The 13,576-nt window shown below is 50.0% G+C and overlaps 1 protein-coding gene across 3 annotated transcripts; it reads left to right on the top strand.

Annotated features, from left to right (window-relative positions):
* The first annotated feature begins 1,359 nt into the window (after positions 1 to 1,359).
* SGK1 (serum/glucocorticoid regulated kinase 1) lies at positions 1,360 to 9,218 on the top strand. Of its 3 annotated transcripts, none has more exons than XM_062186797.1 (12): positions 1,360 to 1,512; positions 4,087 to 4,162; positions 4,533 to 4,608; positions 4,983 to 5,087; positions 5,199 to 5,282; positions 5,400 to 5,531; positions 5,751 to 5,863; positions 6,184 to 6,307; positions 6,740 to 6,835; positions 7,282 to 7,437; positions 7,545 to 7,634; positions 8,030 to 9,218. In XM_062186797.1, exons 1-12 carry the CDS (start codon positions 1,479 to 1,481, stop codon positions 8,195 to 8,197), a joined length of 1,254 nt encoding a protein of 417 aa, XP_062042781.1. In that variant the 5' UTR covers positions 1,360 to 1,478; the 3' UTR covers positions 8,198 to 9,218. The 3 variants fall into 3 exon arrangements, with proteins under 3 accessions (XP_062042781.1, XP_062042779.1, XP_062042780.1); XM_062186795.1 differs by lacking the exon at positions 1,360 to 1,512 and adding an exon at positions 2,990 to 3,192; XM_062186796.1 differs by lacking the exon at positions 1,360 to 1,512 and adding an exon at positions 3,863 to 3,978.
* The last annotated feature ends 4,358 nt before the right edge of the window (positions 9,219 to 13,576 follow it).

Below are 13,576 nucleotides of genomic sequence, written 5' to 3'. Positions count from 1 at the left end.
TCTCTGGAAACTCAAGACCAACATAGCTGACATATTTTAAGAGCAGTCCAGAATGGATATATTTAAGTCTTATAAAATGTTTTTTCAAAGTATCTCTTCTAATGTATAGAGAAATATCAGAAATTTGTGAGTCTTTAAATTATATGGTCGTATGCTGGTAAAGCCTTCAGGTTTCAGTATTCATAGTCCACCACTAAAGAGAAATAAAGTAGAGAAGCAGGAAACAGTTTTCCAAAGTATTAAAATATGCATGCACCAGAAAATGTTTTGTTGCAAACTTTACAATGTGGTGAATGATTTCCATCGGAGAGTTTTAATTGTTTTCCCAGCACGAGGCATAGCTGTGAGACGATTGGTTTGGGCGAGCCGGGAGGTAACCAGTCTATCTCAGACGAAATCTTCTATATGATCTTTGAAGGCAGAAAAGTGTGGTCTAGAAATTCTCTGAAGTGATTAAACCTCAGGAGGCGAGGCAGGGAAAGCAGGCGCCTCTGCAGTTCTCCCGGAGAACTCGAGCGCCCTCTAGGTTGCAGTTCCAAGAGCAGTTTGGAGAGGCACCTCAGGCCACTTTGCCACCAGGGAGGAAGAAGGAAGGGGCCGGATTGCTCCCGGTAGGAGGACTATCTGACCCAGAGAAAGAGACTGGCGACAGGAAGGAAGAACAGAACAAGCGTTTGAATAGCAGCCACAGGCGACCCAGAGACTGCGCGGTGCTACCCGGCGCGCGTCACACACAGTGCCCTGCCTCCCCGCCCCGCTCACCGCCGTGTGTCACCTTCCTGTTCGGAAGCTTTAGTAGGTTGCTGGGACAGAACAGGGGGCGCCTGCTCCACCCATCAGGTATCCGGTTGGAAGAAAGGCCAGTCTCAACAACTTGATTCTCTCGGGTTAAATGATAAGTTTAGCTGGCCATTCCGTCTCCAAGCGCTGAACGTTCGGGTAGAGGGAGGCAGGAGCCCACCAGACATTCCTCTTCTGTTCTAACCACAAATCATATGGTTGTGCGCCTTCTCCATTCCACTGAGAGCCCTCTCACTCGAATTCCACGTCCCTCCTGGAATGCATGCCTCCGATCTTCTCAGAGAGAATGAACCCTGTGCCTATGTTCTGAATTTTTTTCTGCACTGATTTGTGATGTTAATCAGTTAAGTTACATTTCTTGTGTGTCTTAGTGAGGGTGTAATAAACCTAGGACGCTGATGACTGTAATTTGCTGGATGATGTTGCAAGGGGGTGGTGGTGGTGGTGGTGGAATAAATGGCCCAGTGATGAACTTTGCAGCTTGCTCCCTTCCTGTATGTAAATTCCCTAGATATAAAGTGGGGTTCGCAGCAGAACCGGGACAGCTGGCCTCTGGCTCAGCCTCCCTTATCATCTCAGAGACAGAAGCAGGGAGGCAAGTCCCACCACAAGTGAGCTGTACTACCTCCAGCCTCCAGAAATCAGTCCTCCACCTTATATCCTGGGCAGCTGGAAGAATGAAAGAGGAGGCTATCAAATCCCCTTTGAAAGGTTGGTGCTTCCCGAACTCTGATTTGGTTGGGGCCGGTAACACAAGGATGCCCAGAGGTTTTGAAATTACTGGGCATGGGCCAGGCACCTGTGAGGAGCAGGGGGGAGGGGAAGGGCGGGGGTTTTGATTTCTTAATTTAGTGTTTTAAAACAAAAGGCAAGACTCTTCGGGCAGATTGATGTTTGTAGGCAGTCTGAGTGATGTTTGCTGTCTTGTCAAGGCAAGACTTGGCGACGAACAGGTGGGAACAGGACCGGGCTGGGCTGATTGACTGGCAGAACATGGGCCAGGGGTACAGTGGCAATAGCTGGGCAGAATCTGTTCACGAGGTAGCAGACACGGGCCAATTACTATGCTACGGAATTACTCAAACCTTGCTTTAAGTTGGAGCCCGTGCTGTGTTAGAGAGCAGGCACTAAGCAAACTTCATCAGTGCACACTCTCTTCTCCCGAGCTGGGGCTGTTGCGACCGAAAAACCCGAGCAGGAGACCAGACGAGATCATATTAGGGCAAACGAGGTGGCTGTGCCTGCAGAGCAAATCCTTGCCCAAGACCAAGGGAAAAAGCGCCTCGCAGGCTATTCCTGGGTCGACAGCTGGTGTTTGGGAGTGTGGAGGCTCCAGAAGGCAAACTCTAAAATGGCAAGGCAGCGAGGGGTCAGGGCAGGGCAGCCACCGCAGACGGCAGCGGCGCGCGCCAGGTACCCGGCCCCGCGAAGAGGGGGACCTTGCAGCCGCCTCTCCCGCTCCGGGCCGGGTCTGAGCCAGAGACCTCCGGGCCAGCGCTGGCGCGCGTCCCCGCGGTTGGGCTGCAGCGCCCCGGCGGCTCCCGGCGACCGGGTTACTGGAAGGCAGCGGCCTCGCCGCCTGCACGGCCCGGCCGCCGCGGGCAGCCTCCGGCCCCGGTCCGCCGGCCCCGGCTCGTCCTGGGGGGGTGTAGGAGACGCCACTTTGCGGGAAACAACGCAAACGAAGGGATTCTAAGACACGGGAGCGTTGACCTTGCGGAGCTCGGAGGCGGCAGAGCAGCGGGCGCGGGCCGGGCGCCGCCGCCGCCCTCTGCCGCCCGGGTCACGCCAGGTCCGCGCCGCCGTCGCCGCCGCCGCCGCCCTCACCGGCCTCCTCCTCACGTGTTCTCGGCGTGGCGCGGATTAAAATGCAAGGGGGAAAAAAAGTGCACGCAAAACGGACAGAATGTTCTCAAGAGATTACAAATGGGGAGGGGGGGCTGCAGAGGGCCCCCTTTTTTTGTCTTTAGTGCAGAGCCGAATTTTGCTTCCGCCCCCTCCCCTACACATTCCTGACTCCCCCCCCCCCCCCTTTTCCCTCCTTCTTTCCTTCCTTCCTCCTCTTCCAAGTTCTGGGATTTTTTTTTTTCCAGCCTTGCTTGGTTTTGGCCAAAAGCACAAAAAAGGCGTTTTCGGAAGCGACTCGGCCGTGCACAAGGGCCATTTGTTTGTTTTGGGACCCGGGCAGGAAATCTTGCCCGGCCTGAGTCACGGCGGCTCCTTCAAGGAAACGTCAGTGCTCTCCGGTCGCTGTCGCCCGCCGCCCGCCGCCCATGGGGGAGATGCAGGGAGCGCTGGCCCGGGCCCGGCTCGAGTCCTTGCTCCGGCCCCGCCACAAAAAGAGGGCCGAGGCGCAGAAAAGGAGCGAGTCCTTCCTGCTGAGCGGACTGGGTAAGCGCGCTCGGCCCCGCGGGCGCTGGGCTCCGGCCCGGTCCTCGGGCTCCGGGGAAGGCGTTGGGGGGCGGACGGAGAGCGGCGTGGCCGGGCGGCGGCACGGGGAGGACCGGCCCGGGGCCCCGCGCTGGCCCCTCAGAGGAGGGCGCGCGGCGGCGCCTGCGCCCCGGAGAGAACTCCCCGGCGGTCGCACGCTCCGCCCGGCCGCGGCGGGGAGGAAGCCGGGGCGCGCCGGGGCGGGGGTCCCGGGCTCTCCATCTGCGGGGCAGGGCGTGGGCTCGGCCCGCCGGGCTGCGTCCGGGAGGCTGCCCAGCGCTGCTACCCCGAATAAACGGAATAAATGAGAAAAACGGAAAGTTACTCTGCATCCTCTCCCGCCACCTCCGCCCGCGCCCCGGGGCGCCGAACGCGGGCGACACTGCCCTCCCCGGGCGGGCGGCTCCCGTGCCCCCCACCTTCGCCCGCGGCTCGCCCCCCAGGCCGGGGACAGAAGTCCCGCCGGGCCCCGGCGCGGCGGCCGGGGGGCGGGGCCAGCGCTCGGGGAGGCGGGGCCTGCGCTGGGGGCGGGGCCGCGCCGCTCCTTTGTCGCCGGTCGGGCCCCGCCCCCGCCGGCGCTGGGGTTTATAAAGCCGGGCGCGCGGCCGGAGCGCAGAGTTGGCTGAGCCGGTCTCTCGTTCCCAACGACTCGCTGTGGTCTCACCGTGGCGATGACCGTGAAAACCGAGGCTGCTAGGGGCCCCCTCACTTACTCCAGGATGAGGGGGATGGTGGCCATCCTCATCGGTGAGTGCGGGAGTCAGGCCGCGGAAGGTCGCGGGCCACGGAGTGTGTGTGGCGGCGGACGTTAGAAGCCATCGGAACATTGCTTTATTTCTCCTCTTTCGTTCACAGCGTTCATGAAGCAGAGGAGGATGGGCCTGAACGACTTCATTCAGAAGATCGCCAATAATTCCTATGCGTGCAAGCAGTAAGTGCGGGTGGGCTTGCGGGAATTGAAGTCAGTAGCGCCGGCAGGGTAGCAGAGTCGTCTCCCCTCGCTGGGTTACGTCGGGGTGGAGATCTCGTTTCTCCTGAGACGTTTTTAACACGGAGAGGGGCTTGCCTCCTTGTCGCCCGCCCTCCGCGTGGACAACCACCTCAATTTCTGTGCACAGCTCGGCTCACTGTTGGCTTCAAAGAGCCCAGTAGATAATTTGGGGTGTTTGCAGTTCAAGTCCTGGGTTCTCCGGGGAAACTTGGAGCCAAAAACTCAACTGGTGGTGTTGCTGTGCCCCCTAGTGGGGAGCGAGGAGGCGCCAACGTGTGTGTGTGGTTTTTTTTTTTTTTTTCCTCTGCAGCACTGAAGTTCAGTCCATTTTGAAAATCTCCCAACCTCAGGAGCCCGAGCTTATGAACGCCAACCCTTCGCCTCCGGTGAGTATCGTTCCGTTTGTGAAGCACCTATGGGGGAGAATTGTTAAGTGAGTCACCTAGTATCCCTACACTGATGGATTAAAATAGCATTTCTGGAAATTAGTATGAAGGCAGGAATGTCTCATTAGTTAAGGACATAACAGGTGACATAACTAGTTAAGTATTGAGTCAGTGGAGTATTGTCTAAAGGCATATTTCATAAAAGTTTTATCTGTTTAATCTCCATACTCACTTGAAATAATGACATGGTGTGGTTGAAAAATAGTTTTGAGTGTGTTGATAGACGTATGGGACTTGCATCAATCTTTTATGCTTTATTATGGACGTCTGCCTTTGAAAGCGGTGACACTAAAGGAAAATGTTTTATTTTTCAGCCAAGTCCATCTCAACAAATCAACCTTGGCCCATCATCAAACCCTCATGCTAAACCATCAGACTTTCACTTCCTAAAAGTGATTGGAAAAGGCAGTTTTGGAAAGGTAATTTCAGATCCAAAGACCTTTGTATATACTCTCGTATGTATTCATGTTACACTCTCCCTGGATGAGGACCCAAAAATGATGATTTTTTTTTTCTTATTGCAATTTCAGGTTCTACTAGCGAGACACAAAGCAGAGGAAGCCTTCTACGCAGTCAAAGTGCTGCAGAAAAAAGCAATCCTGAAAAAGAAGGAGGTAGGAGAAGGGCCTGGTGGGTTGGTGCTGCGAGTGGACGCTCACTGAATCAGCTTTGCCTTGGGAGCGGATGCCAAGTTGAAGTTTGTCGCTCAGTCTGGATTGTCATCCTCCTAGGAGAAGCATATTATGTCTGAGCGGAACGTGCTGCTGAAGAATGTGAAACACCCTTTCCTGGTGGGCCTGCACTTCTCCTTCCAGACGGCCGACAAGCTGTACTTTGTCCTAGACTACATTAACGGTGGAGAGGTGAGTGCGTGGGGGAGCAGGGGCCCGTCTCTGCACAGCCTGCTTGGTTTTAGTCTAAAAAGGAAGTTTTCGAAGGTCTTTAGGGGGTAAAAGTTCCCGGGCTTCAAATAGTTCATATAGATTACCTAGGGCTACTTCCTGTGGTTGTTTTCTTTAGCTATATATGTCACTCATGAAGTGTTTTGGCAGCCCAGACTAACTTTGTCCTGTCTCCTGCAGTTGTTCTACCATCTCCAGAGGGAGCGCTGCTTCCTGGAACCACGGGCTCGTTTCTATGCTGCTGAGATAGCCAGTGCCTTGGGTTACCTGCACTCTCTGAACATCGTTTATAGGTGAGCCAAAGAGCCCTGCTAGCCCTCCTGCTTGAGGGAGCCTTAAAATTGTGTGTGAGTGTGTGTGTGCGCGCACCTGGTCCCCTAACACCAGATCCCCCAGCACGTGAGCTGCCTTGACTCCCTGCCACTAGGGAACTGGCCAACTGGGATTGTCCCTAATCCAGACTAGATCAGCAGAACAAGGACTCCCTTTTTTTATTCACTGCACAACTGCAGTGAATTTAAAATACCTAATGCCCTTAGCAGTTACCCTCACAGAGGACTTGTTATGAACTGAAATTAACATATGCAACTACTCCTCTGTTCATTTTTCACAGAGACTTGAAGCCGGAGAATATTCTACTAGATTCACAGGGACACATCGTCCTGACTGACTTTGGGCTGTGCAAGGAGAACATTGAACACAACGGCACGACGTCCACCTTCTGCGGCACACCCGAGGTAGGCCCTCGCTTGCTTCAGTCCGTCCAGGAGAGACTAGTGCCACAGTGCTTCTAACTTCTTGAACTCTTCAGGAATATTCTTAGTACAGCTCCGTGAGAGCAAATTACATTCGAGGCTTGATGTATGCAGCATGAGAAATTCTAAGACATCTTGTTGCTGTCATTGAAATGACCTGTCTTTAGGAGCCAGGTCATAAAAGGGTTTCTAAATCCCCAAGGATGATAACTGGTGGCTACCCAGTAGCTTCCTAAATAGAGGCACCCAGAGGTGGCCGGTTAGCCTCAGAAAGGATAGCGGTTTTGTCGGACAGTAATCTAAAGGAATATGTCCCAAGTTGCCTCTGGGTCTGCCCTTGCAGGATACATGTCTGCTCTTGGGATTGCCCGGTCTTGCAGGTTCTAAGCTCTGTTTTCCTGTTGTGTTTTTCAGTATCTTGCACCTGAGGTGCTTCATAAGCAGCCTTATGACAGGACGGTGGACTGGTGGTGCCTGGGGGCCGTCTTGTATGAGATGCTGTATGGCCTGGTGAGTAGCACACAGGGAACCACGGGTACTGCGCCTACCTCAGTGATACTCCCTAGAACATTCTGCCACCCCCACTTAACCCACACACAGGAGGACATGCAGGCCTGCCATTGTTCTTGCCCTTGTCTATAAGGTTTAGCTACCAAGAGCTAATAAGAAGCATATTGATTATTTTATGAGAGTAATCTACCTACTGGATTTTTCTCTTGTCCATTTCGCATTGTACTACACAGGACAACACTTAAGCTGGGTGATGATGAAAACCATGGCTTATAGCACCCACTCCTTCCCTATAAAGGTTGCAAAGCAGACACTTAAAAATCAAGGGCAAAAGAAAACGTCCTTTCTCCAATCCAGCCTGCTAGTTTACAGTCTCAATCTTTCTTCGCTGATAGGCTGTGATACAGAACTTCCAGTTAAGTGAGTGCCCTCCCTCTCTCTTTCAGCCTCCTTTTTATAGCCGAAACACGGCTGAAATGTATGACAACATTCTGAACAAGCCTCTCCAGCTGAAACCAAATATAACAAATTCTGCAAGACACCTCCTGGAGGGCCTCCTGCAGAAGGACAGGACAAAGAGACTCGGGGCCAAGGATGACTTTGTGAGTGACGGTGACTGCGCCCCTGCCCCTCCGGGGAGCACACGGGACCTCCCTGCCTTTACCTGAGTTCCACCCGTCTGAACTAATCGTGCTTTTCTTCCCAACAGATGGAGATTAAGAATCACGTCTTCTTCTCTCTAATTAACTGGGACGATCTCATTAATAAGAAGATTACGCCTCCTTTTAACCCAAATGTAGTGAGTATCTTGTCTCTAACTATTCTGAGGCCCAGAGGGCCTTTCTTCTAAGTCAGAACTGTTGGATGGTGGGGTGTAGGGGACTTCAAGGAAGAAATTGTCATAGACCCATCATTTTCGCAAAGAAAAAGTAGAGTTTTTGTCCTGCCAAAGTTATGGTCACTGTTTCAAACATTTGTCAAAGACAAAAGGTGAACATCACCCTCATCAGTTAAACTCCTGTGGCCTTAGGGTCTAGTGCATGGGGTGGATAACGGGAGCGGGTTCCCGTGAGTGCATCCTGAAGAGTTGAACTCCACTGTCAACAGCCCCAGTCAGGATTTCCCTGTCGCATACACAGTGTGTGTGTGTGTGTGTGTATGAGAGTGTGACACTGAGTGTTCTTCCTATTGCAGAGTGGCCCCAGCGACCTGCGGCACTTTGACCCTGAGTTTACCGAAGAGCCTGTCCCCAGCTCCATCGGCAGGTCCCCTGACAGCATCCTCATCACAGCCAGCGTCAAGGAAGCGGCCGAGGCCTTCCTCGGCTTCTCCTACGCACCACCCATGGACTCCTTCCTCTGAACAGTCTGAGGGTCGGTTTTGAAGGATTGCCTGTGCGTCTTTTAAATATTTTAGTTAGCCTTTCGGCGGAGCTGCCAGCTGCCAGGCCATCTCGGAAGAGAATCTGCACCTCCTCTGGAAGCTTGGCAATCTTGCACACTGCTTGCTGGACGCTTTTCGAAGAGCACATTCTCCTCCTAGTGAGCTCGTGAGGTTTTTCCTTTCTCTTCTTCCTTCCAATGTGGTGCTATCTCTGAAATGAGCACGAGAGGGCCGCCTTAGAGGCCAGAGCCTTGTCAGGAGGAGGAGGGCCCTGCTCCGAGAAGGATCTTCCACCGCTCGGTCTGGGCTGTGATGACGAATACTATGAAATGTGCCTTTTCTGATGAGATCGTGTTAGCTCCAAAGCTTTTCCTACCGCAGAGCGTTTCCGTTCTTTGTTTTCCCTCGTGGATCTCCCGTGTGAAGAGTGGTGTGAGTGTGGTGTGCTTGATCCCAGATGGATTTTGTTATAAGCATCAATGTGACACTTGCAGGACACTACAATGTGGGACATTGTTTGTTTCTTCCATATTTGGAAGATAAATTTATGTGTAGACTGTTCTTTTTGTAAGATATAGTTAATAACTAAAATTTCTTGAAATGGTCTTGCAATGACTTGTATCCAGATGCTTAAAGAAAGCATTGCTGCTACAAATATTTCTATTTTTAGAAAGGGTTTTTATGGACCAATGCCCCAGTTGTCGGTCAAAGCCGTTGGTGTTTTCATTGTTTAAAATGTCACCTGTAAAATGGGCATTATTTATGTTGTGTTTTTTTTTTTTTTGCATTCCTGATAATTGTATGTATTGTATAAAGAAAGTCTGTACATTGGGTTATAACACTAGTATATTTAAACTTACAGGCTTATTTGTAATGTAAACCACCATTTTAATGTACTGTAATTAACATGGTTATAATATGTACAAACCTCCTCTCCTCCACACAACTTTTCTTGTGTGTGATAAACCAATTTTGGTTTGCAATAAAACCTTGAAAAATATTTACATAAGTTGTGTGTTATGTGTTTTGTATTTTTGGCTTGGTGGGCAGCAAAATAGGTGAGTTAAAAACTGAAAACCTTTAAAATGCTGTAATTTCCAACTTGATGGCTTGCTTTCAGTAGCAAGGGTTCTGACTCCAGTGGAGTATGGGATGGTCCTAGGCCAATCTATTTTTCAGGTATTTTTAGCAGCATTTGATGATATCATTCATACATCTACTCACATCATTTTTAATCTGCCCATCTTGTAAGAACAGCTACTCAGTAATGTTCCTTGTATTTATGGGCTGACTTGTGAAGTCAGACTGTTTGTCCTGACATTTGGTAACAGCTAATTCTTTCAGCAAATATTTGTGAGTCTCCTCTGGGCCAGGCTGTGTTCTCAGTGCTGGGGATATGACAGTGAACAAAGAAGATAAACCAGTGACCTGGCTGAGCTTGATGGAAAAGGCAGACTCCCAGGATAAAGCAATTTTTGAGGTAGAAATCAAGACACTAGTCTGAAGTTCAGGAGAGGGTAAGGTTGTAAATAAATGCATATGTTTGTGAAGAGCTGACCTGGTTGGACTCATGATTTCCAAGAGGACCCAGAGTCATAAGCTGAGTCCAGAGCAGGCTCGGAAAAGGGACCGCAAGAAGCACGCCCCTGGCGGGGACCAAAGCCTCAGAGCTAGTGAGTGGCAGCACTGCAAGTGCCCAGCAGGCCCAGGGGCCAACCTGCAGAGTCCACCTTGGAGTTCATCCCACTGGAATCTGTACTATTGAGAAAGGAAGGTGGCACGATACCAGGAGGTCATCACTGTGAATCCAGACCACACTTTCTCTGCTTTCTAGGCCCTTCACACAATGTCTAGCTTATAATCCAGGGTCCCCAGACAGCTGATTCTGCCTGCTTTAGCCTGGCTCACATGCTCTATCCTGCTTCGTTCCCTCTCCCTGCTCAGGGCTTTTCCCAATGAAATGCAAATGTGTTTCCTCCTACTGTGGTTCTAGGGTCTTGCTTCACCCTACCTCATTCCCCATCCCCACTCCCCAGGTTTCTAAGGGCTGGTCAGATGTTTGGAGATCACTTGGTCCTTCTTAAACCAGTGAAGGAATGGGGGATGAAAGCAAGTCAAAGACTTCTTCACCAGGGTGGGCAGTGGATCAAGCTCTGCCCTTGAATAGGCAGGTACGAGCTACATGTTAAATTCCCTGCCAATGGGCCAAGTACTTAGCACAGCAGTTAACACATCTCTTGAGATGGCCACAACCCATAGGGGCATGCCTGGGTTCAAGTCCCTGCTCTGTTCCTGTGCATTCCTGTGCATGTTTACCCTAGGAGACAGTAAATGATAACTCAAGTACTTGGGTCTCTGCCACCCACATGGGAGACCCTGATTCAGTTCTTAACTCCTGGTTTCAGCCTGGCCCAATCCCAGGTGTTGCTGGCATTTGGGAAGTGAACCAGCAGTTGGAAGATCTCTCACTATCTCTCCCCTTAACTTTCAAATAAAATGAAAATAAACTTAAAAAAAAAAACTTAAATCCCCTACCAAACCCAAGTGATAATAGAACCCAAATCATGTATTTTCCTTGTAAAAATGCCTGCTCTGATAGGGAGGTGGTTTTTTTGCATATTTCCCCCCTCCTTCTCATTGTCATTAACAGTTATGAATTCATCCTCAAACAAAAAGTACTGAAATCAGATTTTTGTCTGAACACAGTGCCTGTAACCTACAATGTAATTCCGGGTAACACAGAAGGGCCAGTTGTGGATTACAACTGTTTCTTTTTTAAAGGCAGAAAATTGGTTGAACAGGTTGGGGTCAATCACTTCCTGAGATCTGATTTGCATGTCTCCAGAACTGAATGGTGCCAGAGGAGTCACAAGTATTGTCACACAAATAAGAGATTAGATCAGGTGCAAGTGGGTGGAAAGAGAACAGGGCAAGAACAGGGAAGTCAAGAGAGAACAAGTGATCAATAAACAAATGACAAATATTTGCTAAGCCCTGTGATGTCAAATGACATGGCTGCAGAGGTATCTTTTATCCAAAGGAAGGGGCATAATCCTATCAACATAGTCCCTGAGGTGAGGCCCTGCCAGCCCACTTTGGAGCAAAATTGCAAAAGGACAGCTTGCCTTCTCCATACCGCTGTAGCTTTGAGTCTGTTCAAATATGAGTTTGGGGGGTACGTATTCAGCTAGGATTCCCGTAAGTTTAAAATGTGACTCTAACACCACTGCTATCAAAGAATAGGTTGAGCAGGTCCTTAGGGAATTGGCTAGCTTTTTAGGGAAGACCATGCTACACGACAGACAGTGAGTGAATGGGGGATGAAGAGAAGCATCTGAGGTCTAGAAGCTCCTTGTGAGGCCCCATGTGGGGGTTCCCTAGGATTCCTACTGAACAATGCTGATGCTAGGGTTCTGAGGATGGGGTAATGACAGTAATAGCGAAGGCTACTGAGCTCTTCCTTTATGCTCAACGTTGCTCTAAGTGTTTTATACACAATTTATTTAATCTTCATAACACCGCGGTGATGTCAAAAGTGGAGAAACGAGCACAGGAAGTTGCTAGCTGGTTGATAAGAGATGAGGCCAGAAGTTAAATCATGACAATCTGGTTCCAAAGCCCACGCAGCAGCCATTACTTTATCCTGCCTAAGAGGCAAAAATATAACACCAGACAACCATGTAGCTGTTTCTCATTCGTTTATTCATCCATCAGACTTTTACAATGATGAACTCTCTAGGTGTCATGCTAGGCAAAGAAACGGAGACGGGGAGAGAAGGGAACACTTGGCAGTTACGGACCCAGTCGGTGACTGACGGAGATGAGGATGCAGCAGGACTATAAACTAGTGCAACCATTTTGGAAAGCTGCTTAGTGGTAACTACTAAAGACTAACATATGTGTAGCTTATGACCCCTGGCTCCAGTCCATGGTATATACCCTTCAACAAAAAATTTGCAACAAGGTTCACAGTAACACTATTCATATTAGCCCCCAAAGGAGAACAACTCAAAATGTCCACCAGCAGTAAAATGAATAAATCAGTGTAGGTGCATGTAATGGAATACTATATCATGAAAATGACGAAAAAATTGCAATATACAATATCAACAAAAGAGTCTAAGAAAAAAAGCCAGAGTGGGTGATTTGATGTACATAAAATGTAGAAAAGCGGGCAAGCAAGCAAATTGAATCTGTTGGGAAGTCCAGACAATGATTCCCTCCGGGAGGAAGGTGGAACTGCTGATGGAGAGGGTGCTTCCGGGTGCTGTTAATTTCTCTATCTGCTGGATGATTTTGTTTTTTGCTGTTTCATTAAGCTATGGACCTATCATACTGTGCTTTTCCTTGTGTTTGCCATATAACAATTAAATGTTTATAAGAAACATGATAGGAAGCAGTTGTTCAGCCTAGCACTTAAGTTGCCCACATTCATATTGGAGTACCTGGGTTGAGTACATGGTTCCAGCTCCTGAGTTCCCCTCCTCTGCAGACTGTGGGGCTCAGCAGTGATGGCTCAATTAGCTGGGGTCCTGCCAGCATGTGGGAGACCTAGATGGTGTTCCCAGCTCCCAGCTGCACCCTGCCCCTGCCCTGGCAGTTGTAGGCATTTGGGGAGTGAACCAGCAGATGGAAGATCTCTCTTTATCTCTCTGTCTCTCTGTTTTTCAAATAAAAAAGTAAATATTATGTGATATGATAAAAGCAGGGTGTCATGGAAACACACAGGAGGGACACCTTACCCAACTGGGGGTGAGGCAAAGGAGCTATGTTTTCATATAGAAAACCGGGTTTAGGAAAGAGGTGCTGAGGGAGGCCTGGGGCACCCAAGCTGGCTGTGAAGGAGGAACAGAGTCCTGAGAATGAGGTGGAAAGAAGGGGCACCCCAGGTGGGGGCTGGTGGCATTGGGGACCACCAGCATCAGTACAATGAATGGGATGTTGGCACTAGGAAGGAACTCAGCAGACCATGGTTGGAAACCTGGCTTTGAACAAGTGGTAACTTGGGCAAACCTCTCCTAACTTCAGTTCTTCAGTTTCTTCCTGGGAGGGTGGGGGAGGAACACATCCGGAGCCTTTCTCTTCACAGTTTACCATGAGACAAAACCAAAGGAAACTGGAATTCAAAGAATGCTGTTTATTTCTTCCTTCCCCACCTGTTGCCTTTTCCAATTTCCCCTCCTCTTTACTAGATTCTCTGGGGAAGATCCTAAAAGGCAACGGGAAAAATTTTCAACAGGGAGATGGACTGTATCATTCACGTTCTTAAAATCACATGGAGGGGAAATTTAGACTTCATGAGGTAGCAAAGAGAAGCAAGTGGCTGGAGGTTTTCTCTGAAAAGAGCAAGGCGATGAG

This window comes from Lepus europaeus, chromosome 3, assembly GCF_033115175.1.
Source record: "Lepus europaeus isolate LE1 chromosome 3, mLepTim1.pri, whole genome shotgun sequence".
Classification (NCBI taxonomy): Eukaryota; Metazoa; Chordata; class Mammalia; order Lagomorpha; family Leporidae; genus Lepus; species Lepus europaeus.
The sequence above is the reverse complement of the archived record's forward strand: the minus strand, read 5'-3'. Positions and strand labels throughout refer to the sequence as shown.